Genomic DNA, 25,348 nt, shown 5'->3' on the forward strand with positions numbered 1-25,348 from the left:
GTCCATGGGCAGCACTCTCGTGTTGGAGTCAGAGGTTGTGGGGTCAGGTCCCACAGCAGTGTTGGATACAAAAACTAGTCGTACTGAGGGAGTGCCATCAGTCAGATGTGATGTTAAACTGATGCCCCATCTGCCCATCTCAGGTGGATGGAAAAGATCCCACCACCATTTTGACGGGCAGGGTAATTCTCCCCAGTATCCTGTCCAATATTTATCCCTCAACCAACATCACTAAAACCGAGTATCTGGTCAGGTTCACATTGCTGTTTGTGGGATCTTGCTGTGCACAGATTGACAACATTACAACAGTGACCACACTTCACAAAGTAACTTAAATCCAAGAAAAAACCCAAAAGGGATACTGGGAGCTGGATTTTCCCTTCGGGAGGTGGGGAAGGAATCAAGTCAGGATTGTTTCCAGGTCCTCAACCCGCCCCCCCCCCCACCCCCTCGGGGGCCAGGGGGAGGGGTGGGGGGGGGGAACAGTCACTCATTGAGATTTTCACAGGGGCACCCCCTCAATGGCATGGAGACGGGTTCTCTGTGCATTGAAGGGTGGTGGGCAGGCTCTTGAAGCTGGAGAGCCAATCAGAGGCCTTCCAGCTTGAGAGGTGCAGCAGGCTGTAATGGAAGATAAGTTAGAGAGAGGGCGTTTCAACATAGAAGCGTCTTCACTCCAACATTTTTTAAATCTTTAATTTAAAAATGGATTCAACAGCCAGGCCAGGGTGGTGGGGGAGTGGGGGCTGGGAGTCCCTCTACAGAGCAGCCAAAGCAAGGCAGGGAGGGTCTCAAGGCACCTAAACCGACCCCCGCTGGTGCAGGAACCTGGAATTTTCCAGTCAGCCTCCTTTAATTGTCCTTAATTAGGCTCTTAATCAGTCTGATCGACTACCTGCCGTGTGTGGGTGTGGATCCCGCAGAAAATGGCCCAGAAGTGGGGGCCGAAAATCCAGTCCTAGATTACATCAGTGCTTTACATCAGGGCGTCTGGCCTGTGGCTCTTGACCCCAGGCGGTTTGCCCTTGATGCTGAGTCAACTTAGCTCTGTTTGTGCTTGTCTGTATTTTGCATCTGTCACCTATTGTGTTCCAGCACGTACACTATCTTCCTCTTTCACATACATGATTCACCCTGTTGCCTTGCAATCATACTGGATAGCTCATCTCCTCCGAGACCTGATTAGTCACCACAGTGACTTGCCTCAGCTCATCCAGTGCATCATATGCTGACTAACGCCCTGTGAGCTGTATAGGGAAGTAGGTCACCTCATCCACGTTGAAGATACTTAAAGCAAGGGGAGGATCCAGTGCAATGGATGAGTATAGAAACACACTCATATTTTTAAATAACAATTATAACATGTTATTCAAGTCCCACTCCAGCGACTTGAGCACAAAATCCAGGCCAACACTTCTCTTCGAAGGGACGTCCCAAAGCTCTTTACAGCCAATGAGGTACTTTTTGAAGTGTAGTCTCTGATAATCTCTGAGAAGTGCAAGAACAATAGGACAGTAATAGTTGTGGATTTTAATTACCCCAATATTAACTGGGATAGTTTAAGTGTGAAAGGAATCGAGGAAGCAGAATTCTTGAGGTGCATTCAGGAGAACTTTTTTGCCCAGTATGTAACAAGTCCAACAAGAGAGGAACAAAAACAAGAAATACTGGAATCACTCAGCAGGTCTGGCAGCATCTGTGGAAAGAGAAGCAGAGTTAACGTTTCGGGTCAGTGACCCTTCTTCGGAACTGACAAATATTAGAAAAGTCACAGATTATAAACAAGTGAGGTGGGGGTGGGGCAAGAGATAACAAGGGAGAAGGTGCAGATTGGACCGGGCCACATAGCTGACCAAAAGATCACGGAGAAAAGGCAAACAATATGTTAATGGTGTGTTGAAAGACAAAGCATTAGTACAGATTAGGTGTGAATACACTGAATATTGAACAGCAGCAAGTGCAAACCTGAAGAAAAACAACCTGAAAAAAACAGTGGGTAAGCAAACTGAACAAACTAAGATGAAATGAAATAAATGCAAAAAAAGATTGTAAAAAATGTAAAAAGGAATGTGAGGAAGCAGTTTTAGACTTAGTTTTAGGAAATGAAGATGGGCAGGTGGAAGGAGTGGCAGTGGGACAGCATTTTGGTAGGAGTGATCATAATTCAGTCAGTTTTAACATAATTATGGAAAAGGACAAGGATAGAACATGAGTTAGAGTTCTCAATTGGGGAAAGGCCAATTTTACTAAACTGAGGAGTGATTTAGCAAAAGTGGACTGGAAACAGCTACTTGAAGGTAAATCAGTGTCGGAGCAGTGGGAGGCATTCAAAGGGGAGATTCAAGGGGTTCAGAGTAAACATGTTCCCACAAAGGAAAAGGGTGAGACGGCCAAATCTAGAGCCCCATGGAAGTCAAGGAGCTTACAGTGTAATATAAGGCAGTAAAGGAAAGCTTGTGCCTGACACAGATATCTCAATACTACAGAAAGCCGAGAGGAGTACAGAAAATGGAGGGGTGAAATCAAAAAGGAAATTAGGAAAGCTAAGACAGGGAATGAAAGAATATTGGCAAGTAAAATCAAGGTGAATCCAAAAGTGTTTTATCAATACATTAAGAGCAAGAGGATAACTAAGGAGAGAGTAGGGCCCATAAAAGACCAAAAAGTAACCTATGTGTAGGGGCGGAAAATGTTGGTATGGTTCTTAATAAATACTTTGCGTCTGTCTTCACAAAAGGGGGGGATGATGCAGATATTGTAGTTAAGGAAGAGGGGTGTGAAGTATTGGATGTGATAAACATAGGGAGAGAGGAAGTATTAATGGGATTAGCATCCTTGAAAGCTGATAAATCACCAGGGCCGGATGAAATGTACCCCAGGCTGTTAAAAGAAGCAAGAGAGAAAATAGCGAAAGGTCTGACCATCATTTTCCAGTCCTCACTGGATACAGGTGTGGTGTGGGAGGATTGGAGAACTGCTAATGTTGTACCTCTGTTTAAAAGGGGAGCGGGGGATAGACCAAATAATTACAGGCCAGTCAGTCTAACCTCAGTAGTGGGCAAATTATTGGAATCTATTCTGAGAGACAGGATAAACTGTCACTTAGAAAGGCACAGGTCAATCAAGGATAGTCAGCATGGATTTGGTAAGGGAAGATCTTGTCTGACTAATTTGATCAAATTTTTTGAAGCAGGAACAAGGAAGATAGATGAGAGTATGCAGTTGATGTGGTCTACATGGATTTTAGCAAGACTATTGACAAGGTCCCACATGGCAGACTGGTTAAAAAAATAAAATCCCATGGGATCCAGGGAAATGCAGCAAGGCGGATACAAAATTGGCTCAGTGGCAGGAAACAAAGGGTAATTGTTGACGGGTGTTTTTGCGACTGGAGGGCTGTTTCTGGTGGCGTTCCTCAGGGCTCAGTACTGGGTCCCCTTTTGTGGTATATATTAATGATTTGGACATAAATGTGGGGGGCATGATCAAGAAGTTTTAAAAAAATTCATTCATGGGATGTGGGCGTCGATGGCTAGGCCAGCATTTATTGCCCATCCCTAATTGCCCTTGAACTGAGTGGCCATTTTAAGAGTCAACCACATTGCTGTGGATCTGGGGTCACATGTAGGCCAGACCAGGTAAGGACAGCAGATTTCCTTCCCTAAAGGACATTAGTGATCCAGATGGGTTTTTACAACAATCGACAATGGCTTCATGGTCACACTAGACTAACTTTTTAATTCCAGATTTTATTAATTGAATTCAAATTTCACCATCTGCTGTGGTGGGATTCGAACCCATGTCCCCAGAGCATTAGCCTGGGCCTCTGGGCTACCAGTCCAGTGACATTACCACTACGCTACCGCCTCCCCTTTGCAGATGACACAAAAATTGGCTGTATGTTAGATAGCGAGGAGGATAGCTGTAAAGCTGCAGGAAGATATTGATGGTCTGGTCAGATGGACAGAAAAGTGGCAAATGGAGTTCAACCTGGAGAAGTGTGAGGTGGTGCATTTGGGGAGGTCAAATAAGGCAATGAAATACACGATTAATGGCAAAAGACTGAGAGGTGTAGAGGAAGTGAGGGACCTTGGAGTGAATGTCCACAGATCCCTGACCGTAGCAGGACAGGTCGATAAGGTGGTTAAGAAGGCATATGGAATCCTTTCCTTTATTTGTCGAGGATTAGAATATAAGAGTGGGGAGGTTATGCTGGAACTGTATAAATCATTGGTTAGGCCACAACTTGAGTACTATGTGCCGTTCTGGTTAGTTCACTACAGAAAGGATGTAATTGCACCAGAGATAGTACAGAGGAGATTTACGAGGATGTTGCCAGGATTTGAAAAATGCAGCTATGAGGAAAGATTAGATAGGCTGGGGTTGTTCTCCTTGGAACAGAGAAGGCTGAGGGGAGATTTGATTGAGAACAAAATTGTGAGGGGCCTGGATAAAGTGGAAGTGAAGGGCCTATTACCTTAGCAGAGAGGTCAGTGACGAGGGGGCATAGATTTAAAGTGATTGGTAGAAGGATTAGAGGGGAGATAAGGAAAACCTTTTTCACTCAGAGGGTGTGGGGGTCTGGAACTCACTGCCTGAAAGGGTAGCTGTGGCAGAAACCCTCAACTCATTCAAAAAGAGTCTGGATATACACCTCAAGTGCTGTAATCTGCAGGGCTACGGACCAAATGCTCGAAGGTGGGATTAGAATAGGTGGATCATTTTTCGGCCGGCACAGACACGATGGGCCAAGTGGCCTCTTTCTGTGCTGTAAACCTTCTACGATTCGATGAATCTGTTTTTGTGATGTTGATTGAGGCATAAATTTCGGCTAGGATATTGGAAGAATTCTCCTCCTCCTCTTCAAATAGTGCCATGACATCTTTTACATCTGCCTGAAAGGTTAGGTTTAACATCTCATTGGAAAGATGGCACTTCCAGTGGTGCAGCACTCTCTCAGTACTGGAGTTCCAGTCTGGATGATGTGCTCATGTCCCTGCAGTGGGATTACGATCAGAGGATCTTCTGACTTAGAGGTGAGGCGTTACCCGCTCAGCCACTGCTGATGCCCAGTTTGGACATGAGCTTTGTAAAATGTCAAAGTTGCCTGTACCCACCACCACCCCCCCACAAAATACACTGCAAACTTCAGCACTCACAATCTCATCAGGAACTGCTGTGGACTGGGCGGGAATTTCCTCAGGGCCGCTTTGGTTCTGGCAATGGAACGAGAAAAAGTCAGGAAATTCACAGCTTTTGTGAACTTAGGGATTTCCTCTGAACTTGAGGATTTCCTCTCAGGGGTGCCTTTGGGGACACAACAGGTATGATGTGCCTGAGGCATTCACTCTGAACAATGCTACATTCCCCGCCATTGCAACATCCAGTTAGATAATTCTGGCCTTTTGCCTCCAGCATTTTCCCTGGAAGTCCATTCTGAGTGCTGATGATTCCGAGGAGGTAATTTTGACTTTGGGAGTGTGTGTCAACATGTGATATTTTCCTGGTCACGTATTATACACCTCATCCGATGTAAATTGGGATTGATGTTTAACAGGTGGTAGAGCTGATCTCGTGCCTATTCCCAGTGTGAAGGACAGTCAAGTATTTGCCTTTTGCTAGTTTGGATCCGTGTCCCTATCTCTCACAATTTAATTGGTAGTAATTTCCTAGATTTAGGTTTTCTCTTTCCAATCTAATCAAGCTGCTCAGTGACTGAGGTGCCAGGTGCAGAGTCTGATCCCACACTTTACTACAACACTCACCTTCGTGGAATGAGATGAGGACTTCTCTGTCCCAAAGCTCCTGAACATGTCTGTAATTGTTCACCATCTCTGTTTGATTGACTTCACCCACTTGTGAGAAGTACAAGTCTCTTTGTAACTCCAACAGCTGCCAACAAATAAAAATAGTTCCAATTACAAATGTATTGTACCAGAACCGTTCTTATGGTAAGTTAGTGACGGCACACTCCTAGTCGGAGCTTTGCCTCTTGACAGCTGCAGGACTGATGCTGTCTAAGATGCCTGGGCCTGAAGTCCTATCTCCTGCTCCGCCCAAGTGTAGTTCCCGACGCATCATTCCCAAGTCACAGTGTTTAACTTTATTTCCTGACTAATGGCCTAGCTCATTTTCTTGGGTTGCCGCTCCTGGCTGAGGGAGAGGTGGGGGGGGGGGGGGGGGGATGGAGAGGCATGGGCCCTGATGGAGTGATACAACTGGTGGTGAACATTATGTTCATTCCCAGCACCCTCAGGCTGCAGGATCTGAGCAGGCCAAGTATCAAGCACACAGAGGGACCAGGATGAGAGAACCTTTTTTTTTAAAACATCGCCATAGCAACCAAAGGCTCCAAAGCCTGTGGTCGCAGGCCTCTTGGCCTTCCAGGAGCAATCGACCTTCAATTTCCATATTAAAAGACGTCTCCATGGTGCAAATAATGAGGAAGATGTCATGTACAATATGAAGCACCCATCCTTGTAATAGGACCCTCTGTCCCCTTTAGAAGGGAAGCAGGAGAGGCCTGAGGATATCCACCCACATAGGCTTTTATTCAGGGCCGATTTTCGGTTGTCAAATTTTTTTTTAATACTACGTCTCCTTCTCTAGAGTGGTGTGTCTGGAGTCAATGTACAACAGCCCTTTAAACGGCAGATACATTTAAAAAATGGTGGCCTCAAGTAAAACTCATAAATAATATGCAGGGAACATGGCACAAAGACTGGGCCTTGGTTTAATGTCTCATCTGAAAGATAGCATCTCCAGCAGTACAGCACTGCATTACAGTTGCTTTAGCTTTTACACTCTGGTGTGGGACTCGAACCCACAACCTTCGGACTCTGGTGCAAGGGTGCTACCCACAAAGCCACAGCTGACACTGATAAATAGAATCACATTTCCTCACATTATGTTCTCACACTCACCAAAGATTGGAGTCCTTGTGTTTTGAAATTTTGAGACATATTGTGACAGATCAGTGATCTGTGCAGTTTCAGATCGTGAGATTCTATTAGAATCTTTGATGAGAATGTGGATTGGAAGAAATAATATATCAATTTTAAAATTGCTTTCTGAGAAAGAATATACAATCAGTCTGGGTGTGGGAGCGGAGTCTGCCTTTTCTTTGCATCTTGACCTGCAAACAGTCACTCATTGTGCCTAGATTGTTTTATCACACAGCTCAGGCCAAAGATATGTTAATATAAGTAAGGTTGTCATGGTGAGAAGGGATAAACTTGCCATCTCTAAGCATCAAAACAATTTTTTTTAGCAGCAGTTTCCTCAGAGCTCTTCCTGCTAGGTTGATGTAACTTTGACAGAAATCCTCCCCCGTTTATACGTCAACAGGGTTTGTGCTAAACTTCCACAGGATCGCTGTACGAAGGAGACAGTCACAAAACCCTCCGACCATTCAGTGGAAGGAATGATTGTTCTTGGCAAGGTTGTTGAAAGGATGATTTAAGACTTGTCACTGGGCTGTCAGGGACCTCCTCCTCAGTCAATTCCTGGTGGCCTTTGAAACAGATGAGAAACTTTCAACAACCTCACAAAGAATATTTCAACAATCGTTCTTCCATGGAATCACAGAACAGTACAGCACAAAAGGTGGCCATTCAGCCCATTGAACCTGCCTCTGGCTCTTACAAAGAGCCAGTTAGTCCCACTCTTTCCCTATAACCCTGCAATTTATTTCTCCTTCAAGAGTATATATCCAATTCCTTTCCACTGAAAGGATGAAGGGTTTTGTGTCTCTCTGTGTGCAGGGATCTGGGAGGAGGAAGAAGTGAAATGAGACTCTATCCTTTGTGCTAACACAGTGATCCTGGATTCTCGCTGGTTGGAGATTAGCACATTTCCTAGGCTCTGATTGTCAGCCTTGATGGGGGAACCAGGCTTGAAAGAAGCTGAGGTAGCAGATAAGACCACAGCACAGCAGCTCCATTTCCCCTCTCAGCACTCACTGTGAGGACAGCTCCATGCTGGGAGGGGCAGGAGGATGAAATTCCCCCTCAGTGGGCCTAGCACAGAGACCGTGACTATGGAAACAACACAGAATGTGATTCACTCCCCTGCACTGCCACTAAGGATCACTGATGCTTTGGATAAGCTATAGATAGTTTGTGTGACTTCACAAACAAGATCTTATGCGAGGGTGTTGTCAGGTGGTTAACATTCATGTTCAATGTGCTGATTAATACAAGCAAAAAACCTGTACCTGAGCTACACCTGAATGTCAAGCAATCTGCCCAGGAGATCAGGCACAGATTGCCAAGTCATTGAAATAATGTAAACCAGAGTGTTCACCCAATAGATTCAAGGGATTGACCTGATTCCAGCACTCCTGGAGGACAGTCTGTTATAATGGGAGCACAGATTGGAGAACTGGGTCTACTGTATTATAACCTTAACTTCAGCTCAGCTTCTTGACAAAGGGACTCGTCATTCACTCTGTGACCTGCTACTCCCGGTTACTTGGTGTGGAAGGTCACGCTCAAGTCAAGGGGGAGCGAGAGATGTCCTATGGAAGCAGACTTTCCTATTCGAGATAGGAGAGGAAAGTGAAAGAAACCCAAATCCGAACCATTATAAAGAAGTACATTTTGTTGCCATTTTTGCACCTACCTGTTCTCTAGAAATTTGCACAGTTTTCCTGAAAACAGTCCACAGCACACTTGGGTAGCAAGGAGGTGTAGTCAATGATCCATTATAGCGGTAGTATTCATCCAACTGGTGCGGGAGAAGATCATTTATATTAAAACCAGGGATCTGGATCTCTTTACCTGTAAAAATACAATGACGGTCCCTCAGGAACAGCTGACTAGCAAACACTGAGCGTGGAGCAGAAAAACTTGGGAACTGCTGTAAAAAAGTCAGGACACCAGGCATCATGCCAGTAACTTTGCCAAGCCCCACTCCCAGGTACAGCCTTGCTAGAGGTGACTGTGAATCAGAAACCCAGAGCTGCAATGTCCCACAAACAGCAGCTGAATGAATAACCACTGACAATGGAACAGGAAGTTCACAGCTATACTGAAATAAACAGGACAAATAGATAGCAAATAAAGAAACTGCATTTCTAAAGCACATTATTGAAACATATAAGCTTCTGAGAGGGCTTGACAGGGTCAATGCTGAGATAATGTTTGCCCTCGTGGGGGAATCTAGACCTGGGGGACACAGTTTCAGAATAAGGGGTCTCCCATTTAAGACAGAAATGAGGAGGAAATTCTTCTCTCAGAGGGTCGTTAATGTTTGGAATTCTCTTCCCCAGAGAATAGTGGAGGCTGGATCATTAAATATATTGAGTTAGACAGATTTCTGATCTGCTGGGGTGTCAAGGGGTATGAGGGACAGGCAGGAAAGTGGAGTTGAGGCCACGATCAGATCAACCATGATCGTATTGAATGCTGGAGCAGGCTCAAGGGGCCGAATGGCCTACTCGTGCTCCTGTTTCTTATGTTCTTTTGTGTCCTCAGGACATCCCAAAGTGCTTTACAGGCAATGGAGTACTTTTGAGGTGTAATGTAGGAAACACAAACAACTTGAGCACAGCAAGATCCCACAAACAGCCATGTGATAAGGACCAGATAATCTGTTGTTTTAGTGATGTTGTTTGAGGGATAAATGAAATAGTGCCGCAAGAGCTTTTAGGTCCACCTGAGAGGACAGACGGGATCTCGATTTAACATCTCAGCTGAAAGCCAGCACCTCCGACAGTGCAGCACTCCCTCAGTACTGCACTGAAATGCCGAAATGGGGGTTGGGGGATGGGGTGGGGTGGGGGAGGAAGTGGGGGATTGACAAGAGGTCAGAGTTGGAGAAGCACAGAGTTCTGAGAGGGTTGCAGGTCTAGAGGAGGTTACAGAGATAGGGTGGGGTGAGGCCCTGGTGAGGTATAAAGATGAGGATAATTGTTTAAAATACAAGTGTTGGTGAACCAGGAACCACCTTAGCTCAGCGAGCACAGGGAGTGATGAGGGAACAGGACTTGGTACGAGTTCAGATAGGGGCAACAGAGTTTTGGATGAGCTCAAGTTTATGGAGGGTGCAAGATGGCAGGTCGGCCAGGAGAGCTTTGGAATAGTCAACAAAAGCATGGATGAGAGTTTCAGCAGCAGATGGGCTGAGGCAGGGGCGGAGACAGAGACAATAGTACGGAGCTGGAAGGAAAGAGGCTTGGTGATGGAGAGGATTATAGGGTCAGAAGTTAAAACTCTGCATCAAGTAGGATGCTGAGGTTCCAAACTGTCCAGTTTAATCTGAGACAGCGGCGAGGGAGGGAAATGGAATCAGTGGCTAGGGAAAGGAATTTGTAGTGGGGGCTGAAGACAATTGCTTTGGCCGTCCCAAAGTTTAATTGGAGGAAATTGTGGCTCATCCAGAATAGATCTGGACAAGCAGTGTGACAGAGGCAGTGAGACAGTCGAACGAGCTAGTGGTGAGGGAGAGCTGGGTGATGCTAGGTGACACGTGCAACCTCACGTCTTCAGCTAATTTTGCCTTTAGCATCAATTCTTCTGCAACGTCATCATCCTCCTCTTTGAAAACCCACCCTGGACCCCTTTGCCCTTTCCAACTACCACCCTGTATCAAGTTTCTCAAACAGGTCATCATTTATTCCCATTTCCCACCACAGTGATTTCGAAATCTTCGACCCTCGCCTAAATCACTCCATGGCCGAACCAAACTACACCTCTGTAACCTCCCCCAGTCCGACATCCCTACATACTTTCTGCCACTTCCCAATCTCCTGCTTGGTGTCCAGTGAAGCACCCTCGAATGCTTTGCCGTGTTCAAGTCCGAGTACTTTTGATTACTAAGAAGTAAACAAAGTATCATTTTATGAGATCCCAGTTTCTCCAATCTCAGTATTCCTTACCTTTAAACTGAATTTCTTTCAAATGACAAAATATGTGATCATAAGCAGCATTGAATGACCCAACCTGAAACAGAGAAAAGCTTTTCATTTCGGAAGTTATCATCTTGTGTACAACATATGAATGGATACTGAAATGTTTCAAATAAATACCTCAATAAGAATTCCCAGGACAGCCAGCCCATCAACCTTGTCTTGTGCTATGGAAATATTGTCGTACTTCTCAGAGTTATAGTGGACAATATGTAACTAAATGGACAAAGCAAAGGGAAAGGTTATTGGCCACAATACTTAATTACTGTTCTGATAATCTCAATTGTAAAGTATCACGCTTCAATATGTCCTTTACTGAAAAATGTATTTATTTAGAACAATAAGCATCCTACAAATAAGGTTTTATAAAAGCAAAATACTGCGGATGCTGGAAATCTGAAATAAAAACAAGAAATGCTGGAAATAATCAGCAGGTCTGGCAACATCTGTGGAGAGAGAAGCAGAGTTAACGTTTCAGGTTAGTCAGGTTTTATATAGCTTTTCCAAAGTTAAACATTGTATAACTTAGTACAGACATTCCTCCTCTGCATAAGTCTGCTCTGTTTGCTGTGCACCTATACGCACTGTGTATCTCGTGGAAAAGTATTCCATGCTCCAGCAACTGCGTGTGAAGAAACATCTCTTAACTTTGATCCTCACTCTCTTAATAAGCATTTTAAATTGATGGCCCTATTCACTTACTTCTCAACCAGAGCCCGATTCACACTTTCAAAATCCTCAATTCATTCTCCTCTTGGCCTTCTCTGCTCCTGCAGAAAATGTCCCAGTTTCACAGTTCAGAATCATAATTTCCCATCCCTGGCATCACCTTGGAGAACCACACTGTACTTTCTATAACAGGGTGCAATTGTACACAGTTCTCTGTAAACTAGCCTTCTGTATAAATTTATCATTACACAACTCTTGTTTCTCTATACTCCTTTTTTAAAAACTAAATTATATATTTGAAACCCTGGGTCTCTCAGTTCATCCACAGACTAGTACCTTTCCATTGTGTGTCCATTCCAAGTCCTTGTTTTCCCTCCCAAAAGATATCACCTCACATTCATCCACACTAAATTGTATCTGCCCCCTGTCTGCCCATCCCAATAACTAGCCTGAGCCTTCCTGAAGTCTTTTTTCCAAGATTTATATGTCACCAGCAAACTTTGAGACTTTGCTCAAATCCAAATATAAACATATGATTTAGGAGCAGGAATAGGCCACTCTGCCCCTCAAACCTGCTCCGCCATTCAATAAGATCTGATTGTAACCTCAGCTCCACATTCCCGTCTATCAAGAATCTATTTACTCTGCCTTAAAAATATTCAAAGACTCTGCTACCACTGTCTTTTGAGGAAGAGTTCCAAAGACTCACGACCCTCAGAAAAAAACATTCTCCTCATTCTATCTTAAATGGGCGACCCCTTATTTTTAAACAGTGACCCCTAGTTCTAGATTCTCCCACAAGAGGAAACGTCCTTTCCACATCCACCCTGTCAAGACCCCTCAGGATCTTATATGTTTCAATCGAGTTGCCTCTTACTCTTCTGAACTCCAGCAGATACCAGCCTAGCCTGTCCAACCCTTCCTCATAAGACAACCCGCCCATTCCAGGTATTATTCTAGTAAACAATCCAAATGATCTGTATACACTGAAAACAAAAAAGGACCCAGGACTGACCTCTGCAGTACGATCCTTCTCTAATCTGTTCAACGTCAATCTTCCCAGAACACACTTTCCTGCCCTTCAAACAACAATTTTCAATTTGTGCTGCTGCATTTCCTCTTACACGGGCAAGATATCAACGCTCTACTCTGGGTTATCCTGTACTTAACACACTTCAGACCATAGTCAGTTTTATACAGCACTCGCACCCAATTCTGTTGAGCGAGACTCTACACAAACAGCACAGCCTAACAAAACATAACATTAAGGGTAATCCTGATTGTAAAGTACTGCAGACTGTGTATGTTATTGAACATTCTTAAGTGAATGACAATGACAACCTCAGCAACTTGCATTTATATAGCACCTTTATCATAAGATGACCCAAGGTGCTTCACAGGAGCATTATTAAATATATGTCGATGCTGAGCAGCATGAGGATATATGAGGGCAGGCTACCAAAACCTTAGTCAAAGAGGCAGGTTTGAAGGAGTGTTTTAAAGGAGGAGAGTGAGGTAGAGAACGGAGAAGTTTAGGGAGGGAATTCCAGAGCTCAGGGCCCAGGCAGCTGAAGGCATGGCTACCAATCATGGAAGTGAGGGATGTACAGAAGAACAAAGTAAATGGAATGCATTTGAGGGTGGGAGGGCTGGAAGAGGTTACAGAGGTAGGGTGGGGCTAGCCCATGAAGGGATCTGAACACAAGAATGAGAATTATGTAGGATAGTGGAGCCCGAGGGCATTGGAATCGTCAGTCAGGAGATAAAAAACATGAATAAACGTTTGAGAAGCCGATGTGCTGAGGAAAGGGAGAGGGGCATTGGTACAGAGAGGATATAGGGTAAGAAGCTCAACTCAGGGTCAGTAATTGAATAATATTTCCCTCGAGACATTTCCTCCCCAGAGTGAACAAACCCGGTCTCTCCAATCTTCTGGTAGCTTAAGATTCCTTAAGCTGGAGAAAGGAGGGGGAAAGATTGGACAACGAATAACTCTGAGCTCTCTACCACCCACCAGCATGGAGTTTTAAACTGGCATGGGGGAGGGAAGCCAGGAAACAGACCCCTGATTTCCTGAGTGTAGATGATCCTATCAATGAGTGCAGGATGGTGGTTCAATAACCTGTTAACCGCCAAAGCTTGCCTCTGAATAATGGGCACTCGGGAAAGATCCAGCTGGCTCGGGAAGCGTGTCCCGGCCAGGAGGAAACTCTTCAGGAGCAGAGGGCTGACATAAGAAAAAGAATTGTGTATTAGGCATCAGCTACATACCAACAGGGCTTAAAATTAAAGTGGACTAGCTGCATTTTCCAAATTAATCCCACAGCATTGATAGACAAATGTTCTCCCTCTGCTTATACTCCCAAGAACCATGTTTACAAATCAAGATCATTCACAAGTGAGGCAATACAGTCTGACCTGCTTAGGGCAGCAAAACATCAATTTAGCCCTGATTTAAATGTCTGTCCTTTAGAGACGCTCCCTTAACAATCCCAAACAGCTTGATGCTATCTTGATGAGTAAGTGGTTTGAAGTGGCCAAATCGAGGGAGGAGGGAGATGTAGTGGAGTGAACAAAGGCTAGCTGTCTATATGTCGATGTTGTTTTAAACCCGGAGGAGATTTATTCCTCTTAGATTAAAAGATCACAGCGGTGATTAGTGGTGTAGCTTTTTATCCGGAAAAGGACAATTTGACAGCACACAGATGGAGGTTCATTCGACTCACAAAAATGCAGCACTATCCTGTGATCAGTTTGTGTGGTAATGATCCTGACATTTCAGGGGAAAGCTGCTTTCATTCTATTTCCAACTGCGGGTCAGACTGCGGCCTCACACTCTCGAACACTAACTCACCTCCCTCTCTCAGAGACTGTCCATAAATATACTTCCTGCACTTTTAACACTTGCTTCATTTCCTTTGGCTGATGGAATCATTGACATGAACATTCCCTCTCTCCACCTCCAGACACGGTCTGGCTCACACAGCAAGCATAATCTTGGGAGCCTTTCCACTGACCCTGGTGTAATGTTAAACTCCCGTCTTCTCCAGGTTAACACCTTTGGCTTAATGGCACCATGGTGACCTTCAGGAATCTGAGCTCCTGCCAGTACCCCTCCCCCGACAGTCTACCCCCCCCCCCCACCCCACACCCCACCATCAGTTCAACAACCCCTCTCCCACCAGTCTGTCCCTCCCTCCACCTCCCTACCTCCACCCCGCCCCGCCCACCCATCAGTCTAGCCCTCCCTCCATTTCCTACCACCCACCCACCCACCAGTCTGTCCCTCCCGCACCCCATCCATGAGCAGTGCAGTTTGGCATCATTTACCCAATTGGCCCTTGAAAACCGTCCAATCAGGAGAAATTTTACTGAGAGAGCTACAAGCAGATCAGAACCATCCACTCCTGCACTTCTCAGGCAAAGCCCCCTCTTTGTTAAGCTGCTGGTCCTTCAGCGGCAGCTTCCAAATACTCAAAGTGATTTAAATGGTTCTCCCCCTTTTTTCATCCAGACATAAATCATACAAGGGGTCACAATTCTTGGAGTGGAGTTGGGGAGGGCCTGAAGTTTTTTTTAATCACTTCTCAATGCGGCTGAAGGGAGAAGGAAGGGGAGCTTGAGAAAGAGGGAGACAAAGAGAGAAGGAGGGTGAGAAATATGGGAGCAGGGAGAGAGTTAAGAATGAAGAAGGGGAGAGAGAAGAGGAGAGAGAAAGAAGGGGATGGGGGTGGAGAGAGAAGGGATGAGAGGGAGAAAGATAGATAGAAGGTAAGAGAGGCAGAAAGGAAAAGTGGGCAAGAGAGAGAGGGGGAGGGAGACAAGCAGCCGGAGAGCATGCCTGTGTCAGGGAGACAGACAGACCTAGAGATGTGCACTTCTCTCAAATACAGCACCTAATGGTAGTCAGTTTAGGAACGTTCAGCTGGAGCAAATGTGTAGAGGGCTGCAGGCTTGTAAACGAAGAGCTATTGCTAAATCTATACAGATCAGAAGATCCATTATGGATGAAGGAGGCCTTTCAGTGCATCTTAATTCAAAGGCCCAGAGCAACCCTATCCTCCCCAAAAACTGCTGCACCTGGTTGTTGCTTCAATACTTAGAGTTTTTGCCTCCATCAGTCTGACTGTGCCAAGTATTGATCACTCAGAATCAAGAACCTCCTAATATCTGTCCTGAAAGTTACCTTTCACTAGTTTGAACCTGTGCCCCTTATCCTACTCCCACTGTTTAATTCAAAGTAGTTCCAGATTCACCTTTTCCATACCATTTAGTGTCTTAAATCCCACTGCAAGATCACTTCCATGATGCCTCCTTGCAAGGTTGAAATGTTAAACTCAGTCCAATATTTCCTGATAACCTAAACGCCTGATGCTGGAGAACAGCCTAGTGCTTTCTCTTTGCACTGTCTCTAGTGTTTGGATGCTGGGGGGGGGTGGGGTGCGGAGAGAGCGCGGGGTTGGAGAGAGCGCGGGGTGGCAGAGAGAGGGCGGGGGGGCGGAGAGAGGGCGGGGGACGGGGGTGTGGAGAGAGGGTGGGGGTGGGGGGTGGGGGGGTTGGCGGAGAGCGACAGTATGTGTTCCAGTAGTTTTCCGGTTGGCAAGTTGTGGAGTGCCACAGGGATCAGTGCTGGGTCCTCAACTACTTACAATCTATCTCAATGACTTGGATGAAGGGACAGGATGTACGGTTGCTCAATTTGCTGAGGACACAAAGATAGGTAGGAGAGTAAGTTGTGAAGAGGACATAAGGAGTCTGCAAAGGGATATGGATAGGTTAAGTGAGTGGGCAAAGATCTGGCAGATGGAGTATAATATCGGAATGTGTGAACTTGCCCACTTTGGCCGGAGAAATGGAAAAGTAACACTATTTAAATGGAGAGAGATTGTAGAACTCTGAGATGCAGAGGGATCTGGGTGTCCTTGTACACAAAACACAAAAAATTAGTAAGCAGATACAGCAAGTGATTAAGATGGTTTGCAGCAGTTGTCCAGGGCATTGGTGAGACCACATCTCGAGTATTGTGTACAGTTTTTGTCTCCATACTTAAGAAAGGATATGATTGCGTTGGAAGCAGTTCAGAGAAGGTTCACTCGACTGATTCTTGGGATGAAAGGGTTATTTTATGAGGAAAGGTTGGGTCTGTAGTCATTGGAATTTCGAAGGATGAGAGGTGATTTCATTGGAACATATAAGATCCTGAAGGGACTTGACAGGGTGGATGTTGAAAGGATGTTTCCCCTTGTGGGAGAGACTAAAACTAGGGGGCACAGTTTAAAAATAAGGGGGCTCTCATTTAAGACAGAGATGAGAAGAAATTGTTTCTCTCAAAAGGTTGTAAGTCTGTGGAATTCTCTTCTCTGGAAGCAGTGGAGGCAGGGTCATTGAATGTTTTTAAGGCAGAGGTAGACAGATTCTTGACAAACAAGGGAGTCAAAGGGTATCAGGGGTGGGCAGGAAAGTGGAGTCGTGTCCGCAAACAGATCAGCCATGAGCAGGCTCGAGGGGCCGAATAGCCTACTCCTGCTCCTTGTTCATATGTAGTAGGGATAGGTGGGGGGAGGTGGGTAGAGAGAGGAGGGAGGGTTAAGGTGGAAGAAATGGGAAAGTGGGAATGGGTGAGGGAGGGAGAGGAAGGGAGCAAGAAAGGGAGACAGAGAGCGAGAGACTGACTGAGCATTAAAAGCTGCTATGTAAATGCAAGTAGTTGTTGTGGAATGAACAGTTAAAGCAAAACTGCCTCATGCTCAGAGTTCCGAAAGGTTACAGGGACAAGGTTAATAGGTGCCGATGCAGGTTAAAGGTTACGCAGGGCTGGGGGAGGGGCACTGCCCCTTCTTGACAGTTTCCATTGCAAGAACTGTGTATACAGGTCTGTGCATTTGGGCGTACGCCAAGTTTCCAAAAGCCCTGGGCACTACCGTACTGTCTGTAATCGCCTGTTTGTTCATTGATGATGTTTCAGGGTTCATGAGGGGAGGGATGTCTGCTGAGGGATAATGTTCTTTCCGGCTGAGTTAGTTAAACTGGCAAAGCTCTGATCTAAACCGATTCCATTCATTCAACAAAAAAAAACTGCTTCTGGCAGTGGCTAACCCTGTCAAAAACAATCAACTCCCAACATAACAAAACAGCAGCTTCTAAAACAGAATGACTCTCTGTCTCAGAGCATTGCTCCTGGCTTCCAGCTGTGTGTAAGAATCAGACAGCCAACAAAAATGCAGAGATACTGCGATAGTCCCCATTAAACAGCACCCAGCACAGAGCGGTACATTCCACAGCTTAGACTGGGAGCATCAGTCAGGGAGTGTAGCTACAGTCCGTGTGGGGTCAGGGTCAGTCGGGGAGTTTGGGTGCAGTGAGCATGGGGTCAGGGTCAGTCGGGGAGTGTGGCTACAGTCAGCGTGGAGTCAGGGTCAGTCGGGGAGTGTGGCTACAGTCTGTGTGGGGTCAGGGTCAGTCGGGGAGTGTGGCTACAGTCAGCGTGGAGTCAGGGTCAGTCGGGGAGTGTGGCTACAGTCAGCGTGGAGTCAGGGTCAGTCGGGGAGTGTGGCTACAGTCAGTGTGGGGTCAGGGTCAGTCGGGGAGTGTGGCTACAGTCAGTGTGGGGTCACGGTGAGTCGGGGAGTGTGGGTGCATTCAGCGTGGGGTCAGGGTCAGTCGGGGAGTGTGGCTACAGTCAGCGTGGAGTCAGGGTCAGTCGGGGAGTGTGGCTACAGTCACTGTGGGGTCACGGTGAGTCGGGGAGTGTGGGTGCATTCAGCGTGGGGTCAGGGTCAGTCGGGGAGTGTGGCTACAGTCAGCGTGGAGTCAGGGTCAGTCGGGGAGTGTGGCTACAGTCTGTGTGGGGTCAGGGTCAGTCGGGGAGTTTGGGTGCAGTGAGCATGGGGTCAGGGTCAGTCGGGGAGTGTGGCTACAGTCAGTGTGGGGTCAGGGTCAGTCGGGGAGTGTGGCTACAGTCAGTGGGGGTCACGGTGAGTCGGGGAGTGTGGGTGCATTCAGCGTGGGGTCAGGGTCAGTCGGGGAGTGTGGCTACAGTCAGCGTGGAGTCAGGGTCAGTCGGGGAGTGTGGCTACAGTCACTGTGGGGTCACGGTGAGTCGGGGAGTGTGGGTGCATTCAGCGTGGGGTCAGGGTCAGTCGGGGAGTGTGGCTACAGTCAGCGTGGAGTCAGGGTCAGTCGGGGAGTGTGGCTACAGTCAGTGTGGGGTCAGGGTCAGCCGGGGAGTGCGGGTGCAGTCAGTGTGGGGTTAGGGTCTGTCGGGGAGTGTGGGTGCAGTCAGTGTGGGGTTAGGGTCTGTCGGGGAGTGTGGTTGCAGTCAGAGTAGGGTCAGGGTCTGTCAGGGAGTGTGGGTGCAGTCAGTGTGGGGTCAGAGTGAGTCAGGGAGTGTGGGTGCAGTCAGAGTGGCGTCAGGGTCTGTCGGGGAGTGTGGGTGCAGTCAGAGTGCGGTCAGGGTCAGTCGGGGAGTTTGGGTGCAGTCAGCGTGGGGACAGGGTATGTCGGGGAGTGTGGGTACAGTCAGTGTGGGGTCAGGGTCAGTCGGGGAGTGTGGGTGCAGTCAGTGTGGGGTCAGGGTCAGTCAGGGAGTGTGGGTGCAGTCAGTGTGGGGTTAGGGTCTGTCGGGGTGTGTGGGTGCAGTCAGAGTGCGGTCAGGGTCAGTCGGGGAGTGTGTGTGCAGTCAGTGTGGGGTCAGGGTCAGTCGGGGAGTGTGGGTGCAGTCACTGTGGGGTCAGGGTCAGTCGGGGAGTGTGGGTGCAGTCAGTGTCGGGTCAGGGTCTGTCGGGGAGTGTGGGTGCAGCCAGTGTGGGGTCAGGGTCAGTCCGAAAGTGTGGCTACAGTCAGTGTGGGGTCAGAGTGAGTCAGGGAGTGTGGGTGCAGCCAGTATGGGGTTAGGGTCTGTCGGGGAGTGTGGGTGCAGTCAGTGTGGGGTCAGGGTCAGTCGGGGAGTTTGGGTGCAGTGAGCATGGGGTCAGGGTCAGTCGGGGAGTGTGGGTGCATTCAGCGTGGGGTCAGGGTCAGTCGGGGAGTGTGGCTACAGTCAGCATGGAGTCAGGGTCAGTCGGGGAGTGTGGCTACAGTCAGTGTGGGGTCACGGTGAGTCGGGGAGTGTGGGTGCATTCAGCGTGGGGTCAGGGTCAGTCGGGGAGTGTGGCTACAGTCAGCGTGGAGTCAGGGTCAGTCGGGGAGTGTGGGTGCAGTCAGTGTGGGGTTAGGGTCTGTCGGGGAGTGTGGGTGCAGTCAGTGTGGGGTCAGAGTGAGTCAGGGAGTGTGGGTGCAGTCAGAGTGGCGTCAGGGTCTGTCGGGGAGTGTGGGTGCAGTCAGAGTGCGGTCAGGGTCAGTCGGGGAGTTTGGGTGCAGTCAGCGTGGGGAGTTTGGGTGCAGTCAGCGTGGGGACAGGGTATGTCGGGGAGTGTGGGTGCAGTCAGTGTGGGGTCAGGGTCAGTCGGGGAGTGTGGGTGCAGTCGGTGTGGGATCAGGGTCTGTCGGGAGGTGTGGGTGCAGTCAGTGTGGGGTTAGGGTCTGTCGGGGTGTGTGGGTGCAGTCAGAGTGGGGTCAGGGTCAGTCGGGGAGTGTGTGTGCAGTCAGTGTGGGGTCAGGGTCAGTCGGGGAGTGTGGGTGCAGTCAGTGTGGGGCCAGGGTCAGTCGGGGAGTGTGGGTGCAGTCAGTGTAGGGTCAGCGTCTGTCGGGGAGTGTGGGTGCAGCCAGTGTGGGGTCAGGGTCAGTCCGAAAGTGTGGCTACAGTCAGTGTGGGGTCAGAGTGAGTCAGGGAGTGTGGGTGCAGCCAGTATGGGGTCAGGGTCAGTCGGGGAGTTTGGGTGCAGTGAGCATGGGGTCAGGGTCAGTCGGGGAGTGTGGCTACAGTCAGTGTGGGGTCAGGGTCAGTCGGGGAGTGTGGCTACAGTCAGTGTGCGGTCTGGGTCAGTCGGGGAGTGTAGCTACAGTCCATGTGGGGTCAGGGTCAGTCGGGGAGTTTGGGTGCAGTGAGCATGGGGTCAGGGTCAGTCGGGGAGTGTGGCTACAGTCAGTGTGCGGTCAGGGTCAGTCGGGGAGTTTGGGTGCAGTGAGCATGGGGTCAGGGTCAGTCGGGGAGTGTGGCTACAGTCAGTGTGGGGTCAGGGTCAGTCGGGGAGTGTAGCTACAGTCCGTGTGGGGTCAGGGTCAGTCGGGGAGTTTGGGTGCAGTGAGCATGGGGTCAGGGTCAGTCGGGGAGTGTGGCTACAGTCAGCCTGGAGTCAGGGTCAGTCGGGGAGTGTGGCTACAGTCTGTGTGGGGTCAGGGTCAGTCGGGGAGTGTGGCTACAGTCAGCGTGGAGTCAGGGTCAGTCGGGGAGTGTGGCTACAGTCAGCGTGGAGTCAGGGTCAGTCGGGGAGTGTGGCTACAGTCAGTGTGGGGTCAGGGTCAGTCGGGGAGTGTGGCTACAGTCAGTGTGGGGTCAGGGTCAGTCGGGGAGTGTGGCTACAGTCAGTGTGGGGTCACGGTGAGTCGGGGAGTGTGGGTGCATTCAGCGTGGGGTCAGGGTCAGTCGGGGAGTGTGGCTACAGTCAGCGTGGAGTCAGGGTCAGTCGGGGAGTGTGGCTACAGTCACTGTGGGGTCACGGTGAGTCGGGGAGTGTGGGTGCATTCAGTGTGGGGTCAGGGTCAGTCGGGGAGTGTGGCTACAGTCAGCGTGGAGTCAGGGTCAGTCGGGGAGTGTGGCTACAGTCTGTGTGGGGTCAGGGTCAGTCGGGGAGTTTGGGTGCAGTGAGCATGGGGTCAGGGTCAGTCGGGGAGTGTGGCTACAGTCAGTGTGGGGTCAGGGTCAGTCGGGGAGTGTGGCTACAGTCAGTGGGGGTCACGGTGAGTCGGGGAGTGTGGGTGCATTCAGCGTGGGGTCAGGGTCAGTCGGGGAGTGTGGCTACAGTCAGCGTGGAGTCAGGGTCAGTCGGGGAGTGTGGCTACAGTCACTGTGGGGTCACGGTGAGTCGGGGAGTGTGGGTGCATTCAGCGTGGGGTCAGGGTCAGTCGGGGAGTGTGGCTACAGTCAGCGTGGAGTCAGGGTCAGTCGGGGAGTGTGGCTACAGTCAGTGTGGGGTCAGGGTCAGCCGGGGAGTGCGGGTGCAGTCAGTGTGGGGTTAGGGTCTGTCGGGGAGTGTGGGTGCAGTCAGTGTGGGGTTAGGGTCTGTCGGAGAGTGTGGTTGCAGTCAGAGTAGGGTCAGGGTCTGTCAGGGAGTGTGGGTGCAGTCAGTGTGGGGTCAGAGTGAGTCAGGGAGTGTGGGTGCAGTCAGAGTGGCGTCAGGGTCTGTCGGGGAGTGTGGGTGCAGTCAGAGTGCGGTCAGGGTCAGTCGGGGAGTTTGGGTGCAGTCAGCGTGGGGACAGGGTATGTCGGGGAGTGTGGCTACAGTCAGTGTGGGGTCAGGGTCAGTCGGGGAGTGTGGGTGCAGTCAGTGTGGGGTCAGGGTCAGTCAGGGAGTGTGGGTGCAGTCAGTGTGGGGTTAGGGTCTGTCGGGGTGTGTGGGTGCAGTCAGAGTGCGGTCAGGGTCAGTCGGGGAGTGTGGGTGCAGTCACTGTGGGGTCAGGGTCAGTCGGGGAGTGTGGGTGCAGTCAGTGTCGGGTCAGGGTCTGTCGGGGAGTGTGGGTGCAGCCAGTGTGGGGTCAGGGTCAGTCCGAAAGTGTGGCTACAGTCAGTGTGGGGTCAGAGTGAGTCAGGGAGTGTGGGTGCAGCCAGTATGGGGTTAGGGTCTGTCGGGGAGTGTGGGTGCAGTCAGTGTGGGGTCAGGGTCAGTCGGGGAGTTTGGGTGCAGTGAGCATGGGGTCAGGGTCAGTCGGGGAGTGTGGGTGCATTCAGCGTGGGGTCAGAATCAGTCGGGGAGTGTGGCTACAGTCAGCGTGGAGTCAGGGTCAGTCGGGGAGTGTGGGTGCAGTCAGTGTGGGGTTAGGGTCTGTCGGGGAGTGTGGGTGCAGTCAGTGTGGGGTCAGAGTGAGTCAGGGAGTGTGGGTGCAGTCAGAGTGGCGTCAGGGTCTGTCGGGGAGTGTGGGTGCAGTCAGAGTGCGGTCAGGGTCAGTCGGGGAGTTTGGGTGCAGTCAGCGTGGGGACAGGGTATGTCGGGGAGTGTGGGTGCAGTCAGTGTGGGGTCAGGGTCAGTCGGGGAGTGTGGGTGCAGTCGGTGTGGGATCAGGGTCTGTCGGGAGGTGTGGGTGCAGTCAGTGTGGGGTTAGGGTCTGTCGGGGTGTGTGGGTGCAGTCAGAGTGGGGTCAGGGTCAGTCGGGGAGTGTGTGTGCAGTCAGTGTGGGGTCAGGGTCAGTCGGGGAGTGTGGGTGCAGTCAGTGTGGGGCCAGGGTCAGTCGGGGAGTGTGGGTGCAGTCAGTGTAGGGTCAGCGTCTGTCGGGGAGTGTGGGTGCAGCCAGTGTGGGGTCAGGGTCAGTCCGAAAGTGTGGCTACAGTCAGTGTGGGGTCAGAGTGAGTCAGGGAGTGTGGGTGCAGCCAGTATGGGGTTAGGGTCTGTCGGGGAGTGTGGGTGCAGTCAGTGTGGGGTCAGGGTCAGTCGGGGAGTTTGGGTGCAGTGAGCATGGGGTCAGGGTCAGTCGGGGAGTGTGGGTGCATTCAGCGTGGGGTCAGGGTCAGTCGGGGAGTGTGGCTACAGTCAGCATGGAGTCAGGGTCAGTCGGGGAGTGTGGCTACAGTCAGTGTGGGGTCACGGTGAGTCGGGGAGTGTGGGTGCATTCAGCGTGGGGTCAGGGTCAGTCGGGGAGTGTGGCTACAGTCAGCGTGGAGTCAGGGTCAGTCGGGGAGTGTGGGTGCAGTCAGTGTGGGGTTAGGGTCTGTCGGGGAGTGTGGGTGCAGTCAGTGTGGGGTCAGAGTGAGTCAGGGAGTGTGGGTGCAGTCAGAGTGGCGTCAGGGTCTGTCGGGGAGTGTGGGTGCAGTCAGAGTGCGGTCAGGGTCAGTCGGGGAGTTTGGGTGCAGTCAGCGTGGGGACAGGGTATGTCGGGGAGTGTGGGTGCAGTCAGTGTGGGGTCAGGGTCAGTCGGGGAGTGTGGGTGCAGTCGGTGTGGGATCAGGGTCTGTCGGGAGGTGTGGGTGCAGTCAATGTGGGGTTAGGGTCTGTCGGGGTGTGTGGGTGCAGTCAGAGTGGGGTCAGGGTCAGTCGGGGAGTGTGTGTGCAGTCAGTGTGGGGTCAGGGTCAGTCGGGGAGTGTGGGTGCAGTCAGTGTGGGGCCAGGGTCAGTCGGGGAGTGTGGGTGCAGTCAGTGTAGGGTCAGCGTCTGTCGGGGAGTGTGGGTGCAGCCAGTGTGGGGTCAGGGTCAGTCCGAAAGTGTGGCTACAGTCAGTGTGGGGTCAGAGTGAGTCAGGGAGTGTGGGTGCAGCCAGTATGGGGTCAGGGTCAGTCGGGGAGTTTGGGTGCAGTGAGCATGGGGTCAGGGTCAGTCGGGGAGTGTGGCTACAGTCAGTGTGGGGTCAGGGTCAGTCGGGGAGTGTGGCTACAGTCAGTGTGCGGTCTGGGTCAGTCGGGGAGTGTAGCTACAGTCCATGTGGGGTCAGGGTCAGTCGGGGAGTTTGGGTGCAGTGAGCATGGGGTCAGGGTCAGTCGGGGAGTGTGGCTACAGTCAGTGTGCGGTCAGGGTCAGTCGGGGAGTTTGGGTGCAGTGAGCATGGGGTCAGGGTCAGTCGGGGAGTGTGGCTACAGTCAGTGTGGGGTCAGGGTCAGTCGGGGAGTGTAGCTACAGTCCGTGTGGGGTCAGGGTCAGTCGGGGAGTTTGGGTGCAGTGAGCATGGGGTCAGGGTCAGTCGGGGAGTGTGGCTACAGTCAGCGTGGAGTCAGGGTCAGTCGGGGAGTGTGGCTACAGTCTGTGTGGGGTCAGGGTCAGTCGGGGAGTGTGGCTACAGTCAGCGTGGAGTCAGGGTCAGTCGGGGAGTGTGGCTACAGTCAGCGTGGAGTCAGGGTCAGTCGGGGAGTGTGGCTACAGTCAGTGTGGGGTCAGGGTCAGTCGGGGAGTGTGGCTACAGTCAGTGTGGGGTCAGGGTCAGTCGGGGAGTGTGGCTACAGTCAGTGTGGGGTCACGGTGAGTCGGGGAGTGTGGGTGCATTCAGCGTGGGGTCAGGGTCAGTCGGGGAGTGTGGCTACAGTCAGCGTGGAGTCAGGGTCAGTCGGGGAGTGTGGCTACAGTCACTGTGGGGTCACGGTGAGTCGGGGAGTGTGGGTGCATTCAGTGTGGGGTCAGGGTCAGTCGGGGAGTGTGGCTACAGTCAGCGTGGAGTCAGGGTCAGTCGGGGAGTGTGGCTACAGTCTGTGTGGGGTCAGGGTCAGTCGGGGAGTTTGGGTGCAGTGAGCATGGGGTCAGGGTCAGTCGGGGAGTGTGGCTACAGTCAGTGTGGGGTCAGGGTCAGTCGGGGAGTGTGGCTACAGTCAGTGGGGGTCACGGTGAGTCGGGGAGTGTGGGTGCATTCAGCGTGGGGTCAGGGTCAGTCGGGGAGTGTGGCTACAGTCAGCGTGGAGTCAGGGTCAGTCGGGGAGTGTGGCTACAGTCACTGTGGGGTCACGGTGAGTCGGGGAGTGTGGGTGCATTCAGCGTGGGGTCAGGGTCAGTCGGGGAGTGTGGCTACAGTCAGCGTGGAGTCAGGGTCAGTCGGGGAGTGTGGCTACAGTCAGTGTGGGGTCAGGGTCAGCCGGGGAGTGCGGGTGCAGTCAGTGTGGGGTTAGGGTCTGTCGGGGAGTGTGGGTGCAGTCAGTGTGGGGTTAGGGTCTGTCGGAGAGTGTGGTTGCAGTCAGAGTAGGGTCAGGGTCTGTCAGGGAGT

At 50.5% G+C, this 25,348-nt stretch overlaps 1 protein-coding gene across 5 annotated transcripts in view; it reads right to left on the reverse strand.

Annotated features, from left to right (window-relative positions):
- Nucleotides 1-25,348, reverse strand: part of ca12 (carbonic anhydrase XII) — a 75,310-nt gene that overhangs the window by 13,833 nt on the left and 36,129 nt on the right. For 4 of the 5 annotated variants that reach the window (XM_068015118.1, XM_068015115.1, XM_068015117.1 and 1 more), the window contains exons 5-8: nt 11,030-11,125; nt 10,880-10,943; nt 8,623-8,780; nt 5,766-5,892 (exon numbers count right to left, since the gene is read on the reverse strand). In XM_068015118.1, the coding sequence (XP_067871219.1) occupies nt 5,766-5,892; nt 8,623-8,780; nt 10,880-10,943; nt 11,030-11,125 (445 nt within the window). Of the gene's footprint in view, nt 1-1,598; nt 1,697-5,765; nt 5,893-8,622; nt 8,781-10,879; nt 10,944-11,029; nt 11,126-25,348 lie in introns of those variants that run through there. The other variant, XM_068015119.1, reaches the window with a different exon arrangement.

The sequence above is a fragment of the Heterodontus francisci genome, chromosome 35 (genome assembly GCF_036365525.1).
Source record: "Heterodontus francisci isolate sHetFra1 chromosome 35, sHetFra1.hap1, whole genome shotgun sequence".
NCBI classification, from domain to species: Eukaryota; Metazoa; Chordata; class Chondrichthyes; order Heterodontiformes; family Heterodontidae; genus Heterodontus; species Heterodontus francisci.